Source organism: Callithrix jacchus, chromosome X (genome assembly GCF_049354715.1).
Source record: "Callithrix jacchus isolate 240 chromosome X, calJac240_pri, whole genome shotgun sequence".
Lineage (NCBI taxonomy): Eukaryota > Metazoa > Chordata > Mammalia > Primates > Cebidae > Callithrix > Callithrix jacchus.
In genome coordinates, this window is record NC_133524.1 from 111,756,848 (window position 1) to 111,770,565 (window position 13,718).

Below are 13,718 nucleotides of genomic sequence, written 5' to 3' on the forward strand. Positions count from 1 at the left end.
GTACATTGTAGCTGGATTAAGGCACTGAATGAAAGAACTAGCAAGGAGTCAGCTAAGAACACTTTAGCAAAGATGAATCTATTTTATTTAAACCTATCCTTTGGAAGCTAGCAAAAGAAAGGAGAGACTAAGAGCACACATGGAAAGGCAGATATTGTAAGGATCTTGTGAAGTGTGGGGATGAGAGTTACTCAAATAACAGAAGAAAATGGCTGAAAAAGCTCTAAAGATAGATTTTGGCCTATATCAATTCCATAGACATTTATTGAGCCAGGAATTATGTCAGTGCTGCAGATACATGGAAAGAGCCTTGCCTTAAACATTTCATGGTCTAACAGGGCACAGTGACTGTAATCCCAGCATTTTGGGAGGCAGAGATATAAGGATCACTTGAGCTCAGGAGTTGGAGACCAGCCTGATCAATATGGTGAGACCCTGTCTCTCCAAAAAACAAAAAATTAGTCATTGTGGTGGTGCACACCTATAATCCCAGCTACTCAGGAGGCTGAGGTGGGAGGATCAGTTGAGCTCAGGAGGTCAAGGCTACAGTGAGCTGTGATTGAGCCAATGCACTCCAGCCTGGGTGACAGAGCGATACCTTGTCTAAAAACCAAAGAAAAATGGAAAAAGCTGTCATGGTCTAATGGGTAAGATAGATACATGAATTACAAAGTACAGTCAAGTCCTACATACTGGTAAAAACCCTGGCAGATAACTCAGTCTCTTCATCGTTCATCAGATATTTATTTGCTCTACTGTATACCTGGGACTTAGAAACTACAGATACAAAGACCAGTATGATAGGGTCACTGCCCTTAAGGAGGTTATTAGTCTAGTTGGTGCATCAACAATGGCAATGGCAACAAAATGCTATGAAAGCTAGGTATAAGATGTTATGAGACTGAGCTCAGTGGCTTAATCCACTACTTTGTGAGGCCAAGGAGAGAGGATGGCTTGAGCCCAGGAGGTCAAGACTATAGACAGCTGTGATTGTGCCACTGCACTCCAACCTGGCCTAGCCTGTCTCTTAAAAAAAAAAATGTCATGAGACTCTTAGCTCTCCATAGTTATGCTTGGCCTCGCCTGTGTGATTTCCTAATGGGGAGAGAGAGAGAGATCTCCTTGGGAACTCAGATTGGCATTATAGTGGCCTCTCTTTCCTTCAGGGGCACAATAGGTCCTGGATGGGGGGAGTAAAAGATATTATTAGAATGAAGATCAAGAAACATTAGCTCTGTCTGGAAGGATTAGAGAAATCTTCTCTAAAGATATACCATTTGATGTGGGACTTGAAGGATTGTTAGGTATTTGCTAGATTAAAAAGGAATGTGAGAACAAGCCTCAGAGAGGAACAGAGATAATTGCTGTGTTACTGTTTACCAATATGTGTCAGGCACTGTATTAGGTGTTTTATATGTTATATTTGATCCTTCATTCAATAACAATTTACTGAGCATGTACTATATACCTGGCACTATGTTGAGGTGCCAGTTGTCTGAATTTTCCCATGAGGATACCAAGTCACACAGAGATGAAGTGATTTTTCCAAAGCCACACAGATACTAAGAGACAGACACAGATTTAAACCAAATTCTGACTCTCTCCTAAACACACATGTTTTCAATTCCACTCCCCAAAGCTGGATTATGTAGGTATACAGGGAAATTTGGGAAATGATGAAATATCTGGTGTGGCTAGAATATATAAGGGAATGTGGGAGTTGAGGGAGGGGGTGAGGAGCGGCTGCAGAAAATCTGTGGAATGTTTCACTAATTTGCATGTTAATGTTTTAATATCTGATCATTTACATTTGATTTTAGAAAAAGAAATAATTCCTTTTTTTTGTACCTTTCCGAGAAGATCCTGGAATAGGTACAATAATAACTTAAGTCTTTAAAACTTATGACCCCATAATGTGGAGGAGTAAAAACAAAACAAAATAAAAAGGAATTAAAATTGATTCTCAATGCGATCATTTTTTACTTGCAATTACGTTAAAACATCATGAGTCATGAATATTTATCACCTCACTTTCCAGACAATATACCAGGACCCAACCAATGATAACAGAACAGCTGTCTGAAGCAAATATGCAGAAGACTACCAAATAAAAACTACAGCTTTCATGTTGAATCGTAACTATACTGTGTTTGGAGAGTTTCATGTTTTCTTATTCCAGAAAACATTGCCAAAATCTGCATTTACCTTGAAAACTCAATACTTATAAAATTAAATCTCGTTAAATGATCTATAAATGTGTTGAGTCATGTTACAAAATAAAAAGGAGTGTTTTGCAATTAAGATTGGATTGTTGAACAGTACGAACCAACAGTCGTTTCATGGTATTCCTTTTCTTTTTTTTAAGAATGAATCTCAGGCTGGGCACGGCAACTCACGCCTATAATCCTAACATTTTGGAAGACTGAGGTGGGTAGATCATTGGAGCCAGGATTTTGAGACCAGCCTGGCCAACATGGTGAAACCGCATCTCTACTAAAAGTACAAAAAATTAGCCTGCCATGGTGGCACAAGACTATAATCCCGGCTACTGGGAGGCTGAGGCAGAAGAATCGCTTAAAGCTAGGAGGCAGAAGTGGCAGTGAGCCAAGATCGCACCACTGCACTCCAGCCTGAGCCACAGAGTGAGACTCTGTCTCAAAAAAGGAAGGAAGGGTAGGGGACGGGAAGGGAGGGAAGTGGGGAGGAAAGAAGGGAGGAAGGGAGGAAGGGAATCTTCCTTTGTCACCTAAGTTGGAGTGCAGTGGCTCAATGACAGCTCACTGTAGCCTGCAACTTCTAGGCTTGAGGGATCCCCCTGCCTCAGCCTCCTGAGTAACTGGGACTACAGGTGTGCACCACCATGCCCTGCTTTTTTTTTTAATTTTTTGTAGAGACGGGTCTCACTTTCCTGCCCAGGCTGGTTCTGAACTCCAGGCTGCTTCAAGTGATCTTCCCCCTTCACCTCCCAAAGTGTTGGGATTACACGCATGAGCCACCTACTGGCCTCCTGGTATTTCTGTAAAGCCTTCAGGGCAGTAATTGAAATGACCTATTTTAGGGATCCTGGAAAAGAATTGTGCCTTGCACTGAGATTTAAGATGTTGGTTTTAAGTTTATAGATGTTAATGCTTAAGCAAATAGTTTCCATGGAGTAATAAAGATTGCAATTAATTTAATGGTTTATAATAGGAATAACTGAAAATATAGAAATTAGCTATGAGCATAGCACTTTTGTTTTATATAATTTTCAAACAATTTTTTAAAACTGTATTTCTTGAATTTATATAATACTTCATGCTTTCATACACGTTGTTATAAATTATATATCAGTTTCCCTTTTAGAAATGAAATTTGCATTTCTAATTATTTATAAAATGCTATAAGGCATTTGGAAAAAAATTACAGTACTACTTATAAGCATTCAAGTAGCCCAATTTTCTGACCTGCACTTTGGAGGCTAAGCTGTTCCAAATCTTCAGAGCATTTTCCTTCCTCCACAAAAAAAAAAAAAATGGGTAGACATAAATGTTAATGAAGGTATTGATTGAAAAAGAATATATTTAGTTCAAAATGGAAAACAAGGCATAGGAGAGACCTTTATATTTTGAATCATTTCTGGTGAAAAGAATGATACATATTACTATTTTAAATATTGCAAGACAGATTCAAAAGAAGAAAGAATCCTTAACAACTGTTTCTCATCTTGCACATCCATTCTGTGCATCTGGGTAGCTCCAATACATAAGCATATGTTGCTGGGAGCTAAGAGAGGCTGGTATTTATATTCAGTTTTAAAGGAAGTATTGCCAGCCCTTTGCAATCTGTTACCTATGCTTCTCTTCTTTGTGGGATTTCTGTTCTGTAAAAGCTGAAATTCACACAAATCCAGAGTGATTATGCCATTTTAATGAGCAGTACTTGCTTCGATCAAGGTAAATAAGAAATTGGAAAGGGTTTAAAAAATGCTGCAATTTATTTATCACATTTGATGAAGAGAAAATAAAGGATCTGTTCCTTTAACAGAAAAAAAAAAGAGAATCTTGTATACTCAAAGATCAGGTAAGGGAGAAAAAATACTTAAGGAAGCAAAGCAAATGGAGTCTAGTGGTAGAATGACCTGACAAGGGACTTCTTTGCAGACACTGAATTGTCCCTAATAATGTGCATAATTTACTCCAGCCTCCCAAAGAATAATATAGTGACTTTCATGTCTCTCAGAATCAGAGTTATTAATTAGAGAGCAGAGTCAAGGAGCAACTCAAATAAAGAATCTTTGCATTCTGTGATCTGTCTGGGACACTGTCTCAAAACTAACAAATCATCTCTCCACTGAGGTGCTATTCAGATTTTCTTTGCCTTACCTTGCTTTCCTATCAACCCCTTACCTTAGACTAGATCCTTAAAGCTTGCTTTTATTCGTTTCCTTTGGTTGACAAGGTTCCTGACCTTGGTCAGTCCAGTGCTGGCCCTACACTTCTGCATAGGTGCAAGACTTTGGAAAGACACTTATACCCTACCTGCTATTTGACCTAAGCCAGTACCCTATTGTCGACTTCAGTTCTGTAGAAAACTGACAGCTGAAAGGAACTCCGCCCTACTACATGGTGTCAGTTATGGAAATGTCTCTGAAGTGCATCATTATATAGCATATTTGCAAAGCCACACTTAAAACAGAAATATATAAAAAGAAAATTATAATTATCAAAATGCCACCTGTTAAAGTAACTTCATAAAAGGACTTGAAAATCCAAAAGATTAGGGCAAGTCATTTTGTTGCTGAAGGCCTCAGTTTTACTCATCTGTACTGTGAGGGGGAGTGGTCTATAATGTTCCTTCTAATACAACCATCCCATGGTTTTAATTATCAAATTATTTTACTTTTAAAATTCAATGCTTCTAAAGACCCTATATTAAGTAAAACTGAATGAAATGTCAGCCATATCCTTTGGGTGTTTTTCTTTTTATAACACATTAAATTTAGAATAAATTTAATTTGCTTAAAACTACCCCACTAAAATAGTTTATGTGACCCATAATTCAGAGTTTAACAGGTAGGATAAGTTGGGCATAATCATGTATTTTCTTTAAAAACTGGATAAATCAGCCAGTCACGGTGGCTCACATCTGTAATCCCAGCACTTTGGGAGGCTGAGGCAGGCGGATCACTTGAGGTCAGGAGTTCAAGACCAGCCTGGTGACATGGCAAAACGTTGTTTCTACTAAAAATACACACAAAAAAAATTAGTCCAGGTGTGGTAGCTCATGCCTGTAATCCTAGCACTTTGAGAGGCCAAGGTGGTGGATCACCTGAGGTCAAGATTTCAAGACCAGCCTGGACAACATGGTGAAACCCCATCTCTACAAATCTTAGTTTTCTCATCTGAAAATAGGAAAAATAATGTTTTTGTGAATGAGATAGTTATTAGCATTAAATGAGATCATGTATATAAAGTTCTCAGTACAAGGCCTAGCACAGATAAGGAGCTCAATAAGCAGTAGCTATGGAAGTTGCCATTTTATTCCTCCTTATTCCCTCCCACTCTCGAATTTGGCTATTGTGATTACATACAAATTTGAAAGGTGAAAATGAAAAGGGAGTAGATAGCCACCCCATCAGCTGCTTTGTATTAAAGACTGTGAAGACCTAAGATTGTAATAATAAAAGAGTGCTAATTTCTTTTTTTTTTTTTTTTTTTTTTTTTGAGACGGAGTTTCACTCTCGTTACCCAGGCTGGAGTGCAATGGCGCCATCTCGGCTCACCGCAACCTCCAACTCCTGGGTTCAGGCAATTCTCCTGCCTCAGCCTCCTGAGTAGCTGGGATTTCTAATTCAATCTGTTTCATGTCATCAGTCATAAACCAACTGCTAGTAAAATACCTCTTAGAATACAGCTCCATCCAGATGTCAAGATCCCATTGGAGCAAGCACAGTAATCTATACAGGGGTCAATAAACTACAGCCTGACAACCCAAACTGTTGTTGTCTGTTCTTGTAAGTTTTATTGACACACCACCATGCCCATTTGTTTATTTCTTTTTTACTTTATTTGAGACAGAGTCTGGCTCTATCACCCAAGCTGGTGCTCACTGCAACCTCCATGTTCCGGGTTCAAGTGATTCTCATGCTTCAGCCTTCCAAGCAACTGGAACTACAGGCACGTGCCACCATGCCTGGCTAATTATTTTATTTTTATTTTATATTTATTTATTTTTGAGGCAGAGTCTTGCTCTGTCGCCCACGCTGGAGTTCAGTGGTATGATCTTGGCTCACTGCAACCTCTGCTTCCTGGGTTCAAGCTATTCTCGTGCCATAGCCTTCTGAATAGCTGAGACGCCAGGTACAAGCCACCAGGCCCAGCTAATTTTTTGTATTTGTAGTAAAGACGGGGTTTCACGATGTTGCCCAGGCTGATCTCGAACTCTTGGCCTCAAATGATCTGCCTGCCTCTGTCACTCAAAGTGCTGGGATTATAGGCATGAACTACCACACCCGGCTGTTTGTTTATTTCAGACGGAATCTTGCTCTGTTGCCCAGACTGGAGTGCAATGGCACGATCTCTGCTCACTACAACATCCACCTCCAGGTTCAAGTGATTCTCCTGCCTCAGCCTCCTGAGTAGCTGAGATTACAGGCATGCGCCACCATGCCCTGCTAATTTTTGTATTTTTAGTAGAGACGGGGTTTTGCCATGTTGGCCAGGCTGGTCTCAAATGCCTGACTTCAGGTGATCCATTCGCCTTGGCCTCCCACAGTGCTGGGATAACAGGTCTGAGCCTTTGCACCCAGCCTATTTGTTTATTTTTTATGGTTGCTTCCGTAGTACAACAGCAGAGTTGAGCAGTTGCCACAGGCACTGTATGGCTCGTATGCAAAAATATTTACTATCTGGCCCTTTACAAGCAAAGTTTGGTAACTTCTGACTTAGGATAATGTTAGGCATATGATCTCATTTCCTTTCCAGAGGACTCCCAAATATTTACAACTTTTTATAAAGCCTTAATTAAACATAGTGATAGGCCTACTCTATTCCAACCACCAAATGGGATTTAAGCTATGATAATCTTGCTCAGTGTATGAAAGGGAGTGCTTCCCTGAATGAATAACTTTACATTCTATTTTTACTCTTGTTCAGGTAACTCTATGGGATTGATAAAGAAACAAACCAGTGAAAACATTATTGGTTCTGAATTATCGAAGAGATGTATGTTGATTCAGACTGAAACTTATCCTCAAACCTTCTGTGACACTTCCTAAGGCACTTCTTGCTTACTTAGACCAAATGTCCAATTATCTTTATAACTGCAAGTATTTATGAAAACTGGCATGATTTAAATACTTCGAGCGATTTACTCATATGATAATTCAAACCTTTTTAAAAGTATCAGAAAAGCACTATATCACCTTTTACTGCCTAGGTTCTGTTTCTTGCTTGATTTAAATTTTTTTTGTAATGTTTAAGTTACATCTCTTTTGTGGTAAATAAAGCACTATGTTCTTTCTGTGACAGTGACAAAAAAGGGATCATGGTAACCAAGAAGTGGACGACTTTATCTCCCAAGGCACTTTTGATTGCTATGAGTTTAGTTTCTTCCTTGCAATTACAGATCCTTTCATGTCATATCCTCATTAGTATGGTCTTCCTTGTGCTTAATAGCCTAATTCTGTCAATCTCCTTCTCTTTTTGAATAGCAGCTATACAGAGATCTGTTAAATCAAAATAAAATTTGGCCTGAGAAAACCTTTGTACTTGTATACTCGAATTCTTAGGTATAAACTGCAACCTAACTTGGTAGGTAAACAAACTGAAACCCTAATTTAGGAGTAGGCTTCTATAACAATAGCAGAGTCTCAGCCAATCACAGTGGCCATACTTCAAAAACCACACTCACAGGCAGCCAGCTATTCAAACCCTGCTCAAACAAGGCAAAGGCCCAGCTGTTTCTGTACTCACTTCTGTTTTCTGTATGTCATTTTCCTGTTCCTGTCCATAAATCTTCTCCAACCATGGGGCAGCCCCAGAATCTCTGAATTTGTTCTGATTCTGGGGGCTGCCTAGCTCTTAAAATTTTTTTTTCCTTACTCAGTTAAATTTTGTTAATTTTAACTTGCCTAAGGTATTTCTTTTAACAGTCCTAATTCACAAACCATATCGTTCGCCAATTAAAATTGTACAATTCAATAGTTTTAAATTTATTCATATCATTCTGCAGCCATCACTACAATCTATTTTAGAATATTTTCATTACCCCCAAAAGGAACCTCATTAGCAGTCACTCCTCATTTCTCTCCAATTGCCCATCCCCCAATCCTAGGCAACCACTAATCTATGGACCATATTTTCCCTTTTTGTACATTTTATATAAATGGAATCATACAATCTGTGGTCTTTTGTTACTGGCTTCTTTCACTTAGCATAATGTTTTCAAGGTTCATCCATGGTGTCACACTATCAATCTCTTTTTAAAGTCATATTTTGCATACTTAGTAGATACAGACCCAAATACTTAACTATAAGACTTAACTAAAAGACTTTTCTCATAGGAAGCCTCCAGTATTTCAGATTACATTCTGATGAAGATTGAGGTTGAATATTTCACCAAAAAGAATGCTTTATATCCCAGACACACAAAATGATAATGTCAAGTTGTATACCCGAGCTAGTGCACTCAACTACCTTAAATTTTCTGTAAGTTATGGGCATGTTATTAATAACACTTCCTTAAAAGCAAAATGTGATATGTGCCAATTAATTATGTAAACCTCGTTGAGGGAGGGATTATTATGGCTCTAACTAAAGTAACTGTCAAAATTACTGTAACCTGGCCAGGCGTGGTGGCTCATGCCTGTAATCCCAGCACATTGGGAGATGGGTGGTCACCTGAGTTCAGAAGTTTGAGACCAGCCTGGCCAACATAGCAAAACCCCATGTCTACTACAAAAAAAAAAAAAATAGCTGTGGCGGCACAAGCCTATAGTCCCAGCTACTTGGGAGACTGAAGTGGGAGACACCTGAGCCTCGGAAATTGAGGCTTCAGTGAGCCGTGATCATGTCACTGCACTCCAGCCTGGGTGAAACAGCGAGACCCTGCCTCAAAAAAAAAAAAAAAAAAAAAAAAAAGAGTTTAGCCTAAGCTGCTTATATAAGTTCAGCCTAAAGATATTTCCATATATAGTGAACTGGCCAGTGTTCAGATGTGTAAAAACAGATGTGTAAAAACACTGTAACCCTCTCTTGTACAAATTACTGAATTTTGGCCAATGAAAGGCAGCCAACTGTTCAAAACAAGTTCAAATAAGGCAAATGCCAAGCTCTAACCAATCCAGCTGTTTCTGTACCTCACTTCCATTTTCTGTACGTCACCTTTCTTTTTTCTGTTCATAAATTCTCCCTGACCACGTGGCAGAACCAGAGTCCCTCTGCACTAGTCTGGTTCTGGGTGGCTGCCCCATCGTTCATGGCTCAATTAAACTATGTTAAATTTAATTTGTCTCAAGTTTTTCTTTTAACACTTCCCAGGAATGAAAATAGTTTTCATTTGTACTTATATATAGTGGATTATATAGTGGAGCTTGTTAAACAGGAATCTCAGCTAGAATCCCAATAGGTGCTTCTGTGTTTAGGGCGTGTTTTATCTGTTGGAAAGTTACTGAGGCAATGAGAAGTAATGTCATCAGCTAGGTACTCTGCTGCTTTGAAACTACGGACTATTGCATTTCAATTAAAATGACATTTCTTGACTGAATTCTGACATTCTCAGTGTTAGTGGTGAATTAAGACTTTTATTAAAGTATAGTTTCTATTGAGCTTTTCACAGATTTTATTATTTTTTTTTTTTTTGTAGAGATGAGGTCTTGCTATGTTGTCCAGGCTAGTCTTGAACTCCTGGCCTCATACAATCCTCCCACTGAACAGCCTCCAAAAGTGCTGGAATTACAGGCATGAGTCACCTCATCCAGCCCCATGTAAGCTTTTTTGAATAAAAAACTGGAACTGTAAATAGCATATACATAGGATTCTTAATGTTTTTACTTTAAAATTCTAGATTTTGAAAAGTAAACTAAAATTGAATACAATGTAATGGAGACAAATATATCTGTACTGGAAAATTTAGCTTGAAGAGTCCCTTCATGCTATTGCTCAGTCTGTAATTTTCAGTTTAAGAGCAGGTGGAAGCTCTTCAGTGGTGACAGATACCATAAAAGGTAGAAAATTGAAGGGGCCTATTTCCTATGTCTTGAAAATTTTTGTAAAGAATTCCAGAAGTCATACCAAACCTTGGGCAAATTATTGAATGCTAGAAATCTCATTTGGGAGCTTACTGTAAATGTGTGTAGCAACGTACTGACTCCATGTTCAATCCAACGCCAACATATTGAAATCACTATTTTTGTGCTGACTCAAACCTGAACCAGTAGAAAATCTCCCATAACACAAATTCAATGTTTGTGAAAGCATGATTGCCCTCTCATTCCTTTTTCACCTTCCTGTGCCTTTCATAAGTTCTTCCAGCGGGTTATCATTAATTAATGTTTAACGAGGCTTTTTCCTAGTGCCAAGTCTTCTGCTAGTCTAGCCTTTAGGCAATATATGAACTCCCCAAGTCCTTCCCTTTTAAGAAGCCTTGGCACTCACTACAGATTACTTTCTCTAAGGAAATTTATAATGGCAGATGAAATAGGGGTTCCTTTTCAAGAACATTCAAATTTAAAGCCTCTCTTAGCATTTTTTTCCTGGTATATGTAAAATGCAACTTAATTGAACTAATTTTAAATGTTGACAAAACTTTCCAAGCACATATTTCCTGAACAAAATGACTGGAACAGAAAAGGGCTTAGACTTTTTCTTCTACAGCGATCCCACAAGTCAGTCTCTTGACCTGACCCTGCAGAATCCCTCAAACTGTGGCTCTGGGAGTTGATTTTGGATCTACGATGAGCCATAGGCTTGGAATGCAGATAACCTCCACGTGTATTAATGAAAGAGGTCAGCTAAGACGTGGAAGCCATCTCCTGGGCCGAGAAGGAGAAGAAATGGCACTCTGGGGAACAGTAACACGTCTACAAGTTTTCTCTGGTGAAAGGAGACTGATGAGAATTGATACCCATTTCAGGTCAAAAGAGTGGAACCTAGGTACTTCCAACCACCTCCTCTCACCTCTCTCCGCATGGACAAACATACCAGACAGGTGATGTGGGCTAACAATTTGCTTGGCATGAGGCCAAAGGCTTAAGGGTCCTGCCCTGCCCATATTCTTCTCCCTTGACTTCTTAAGGGAAGGAATGATTGCTGATGTTTTCCTCTGCGCCGGTTGGCACCTGAACTGATTGTTGCAGCTGTAACTAGGAATGTCCCCCAACATGCCGTGATTCTTCTCACGATTCTGGGAGAAACCGTATCCCCTCCCCCATAGGCTTTATATAGGAGGCATTCAAATTCTCCTTCCCAACTTTTTCATCTTTGTATTAATCCCACAAGATTTTGTGAATATGTACTCCGAGCCAGGCACTTTAAACTTCAAACCTCTTCTTAGCCCAAGTAGGAAGGGAGACTCAGGCGCTGCGGACCATTCTCCTCTCCTTGCTGCAGAGTTACAGTCCCTATCCCTCCTGGGTGCCCATCCTAGTGCCTATTTTCCCGGATCCCCACCCAGTTGATGTGACAGGCTGGAGGCCCAATCCCCTTCCCGGTTCCCAGGCCGACTGCTAGCACCACCCGAGCCAATAGCGGCGGCCGAGGGGCGGAGGGGGCTGACAGGAGGGGAGTGAGCGCTGGCTTTAGAACCACAGCCGCAAAGATTCCGAGGGGCAGAAGTTGTCGGAGTGCGTTGGTCGGCGGCAGTGGGGCGAGACCCTGGACTCTGTGACTTTACGTAAGTGTTTTGTAGGCAACGGCGGGCACTAGGGGAGCGGGTTTCCTGGGCGTGGGCAGGAGTGGGTCCCCGGGAGAGCATCTCCGTTAAGCTCAGCAGGAACGTGTCTCGCCCGCGGGGCGGGGATGGCGGGGAAGAGGAAGGTCGGATAAATTTCAGCTGGAGCCCCTGGGCTCCCGGGCGATCGTTCGCTACCGAAATGGGTGTGAGTGACGGGAGTTTTCCCTACAAGAACCCGCCGCAAACACGTTTTCTGCTCTTCACTGTATTAAGTGGTGCTTTCTTACTAGTTGCTCTTAACTTGTTGCCAATCTTGGGCTCGAGTCCTAGACGCCAACCCTTTCCCTGATCCCCCTTCGCGGCTGAGGCCCCGAAGTGGAAACGGAGCGCAGAACTTCCCTCTGTCGCCCTTCTCCAGCTACTGCCATCCCCCCCTCTCCTCCCGCCCGAGCACAGGAAATCCCGGAGCCAGCAGCCTGCCACTTCTCCAGCCCCACAAACCTGCCTCGGCTGACCTGGCGGGCTTAAGCCGACCCTGGGGCTCGGGAGAGCGGGGACTGTGGCCGAGGGAAGGAACGAGGCTTGGGTTGCCTGCCTTCCGCCTGCTTCCCTCCCTTGTCCTTAGCAAGAGCGTCGCGAGCGCACCTCGTCTCCCTATGAGTAAGCACTTTTTTTTTTTCTTTCAGTAGCAGAACATCTCTGGGCTAGTAGGGCAGTACCTTTCCATTCTCCCCTGTCCCGCATTCTCTGTCCTTTTCTCAGCTCCTTTGGCTCTTCCGCCCAGGGTGCGCGGTCCCGGCTGCGTGCCGCAGCCCCAGACCTCTCCGACTCTCCGAGCGGCTCAACCGGAGGGGCGACGGGAGGGAGGTAATATTCTCTGCCTTTCGCCGCACAGCTGCACTTGCCTGTATTTACTTTTCTCTACCCGCAGTACTTAAGCGCTCTAATGAGAGGCCCCGGGAAGCTGACCACCCCCGCCCTGGCTTCTCGCCAGTCCCAAAGTTGCTACCGCCGCCGTCGCTGCTTCAGTGTGCTGGCGGTTCTGACCGCTGGGCTGCGGGACGCGAGATGATCCCTGCCCGGGAGGTGGAGTGGGTTTAATGGCATTTGACTCTTGCCTTATGCGATGCTCCTTGCCTCTCACCTGAGCTGCAAGATATCCCCAATGGTGCAGAGGGTTGAGCTTGTAACTAAGTGGGTTGGAGAGCCTCGCCTGTTAGCACCCTTCAGACGGGTTGTTGGGCCTGTTAAGAGGGATGGAGAGGAGGGAAGGGAGCCTGGCTAAACAGTAGGTAGAAAATGTAGGGGAAAGTAAAAAACTATTGAGGGGCAAGCACTTACTCCACTTTGTTGGATGTCACAGTGGATTGCGGAGCCTAAACTTGATCCTGGAGATGCAGTTTATGGTGAATTCCAGCTAAGTGGCTGCAGCCCCACACATACCAATTGGAATCACGTGCCCCAAGTCTCTGCTGTGATGGTCACATGACGGCTTTTGACTTTAAAGCTGGAATGTAATGGCTGAGGCCCGTATTCCAAAAACCACCTCTCTACGTTTGAAAAAAGGTGGGGAGGAGTGTGAACTAGCTTCTAATCAAGGAAGTCTACTAGGATTTGGATGAGAGGACCAGAAAGGGAATTGGGTGCTCGGCTTTTATCCAAAATAAAAACAGGAGCTGTTTTTAAAATAAGGGCTTGAAATATATATGAGTTGGGACATATATCTCCTCTGTTCTTCAATCTCATGGTTTTTCTAAACTTAAAAAACACCTTACTAATTTTCTAGGGAAGTCATCCTTTTAGTCATGCCCTATTTTGTCCCTGAATGCTAGCTTTGAAGCTATATC

General features: G+C 41.7%; 2 protein-coding genes and 1 non-coding gene across 16 annotated transcripts in view; 2 read left to right on the plus strand and 1 right to left on the minus strand.

Moving 5' to 3' along the window:
• The window catches only part of LOC144581147 (uncharacterized), a 206,818-nt gene extending 194,038 nt beyond the window's left edge, over window positions 1–12,780 (minus strand). Inside the window, exon 1 of the mRNA XM_078363602.1 lies at window positions 12,591–12,780. Coding sequence (XP_078219728.1) covers window positions 12,591–12,615 — 25 coding nt within the window. The 5' untranslated portion in view covers window positions 12,616–12,780. The remainder of the gene's footprint in view (window positions 1–12,590) is intronic.
• Window positions 1,048–1,179, plus strand: LOC118150809 (small nucleolar RNA SNORA64/SNORA10 family). The gene has a single exon (XR_004738943.1). It is a non-coding gene; the product is annotated as a small nucleolar RNA SNORA64/SNORA10 family (small nucleolar RNA).
• The window catches only part of PLS3 (plastin 3), a 93,000-nt gene continuing 91,085 nt past the window's right edge, over window positions 11,804–13,718 (plus strand). For 10 of the 14 annotated variants that reach the window (XM_054251347.2, XM_054251349.2, XM_035289277.3 and 7 more), the window contains exon 1: window positions 11,804–11,871. The gene's annotated coding sequence lies outside the window, so the exon portion shown is untranslated. Of the gene's footprint in view, window positions 12,532–12,633; window positions 12,739–13,718 lie in introns of all 14 variants that reach the window. The other 4 variants (XM_078363597.1, XM_078363598.1, XM_035289281.3 and 1 more) reach the window with 2 other exon arrangements.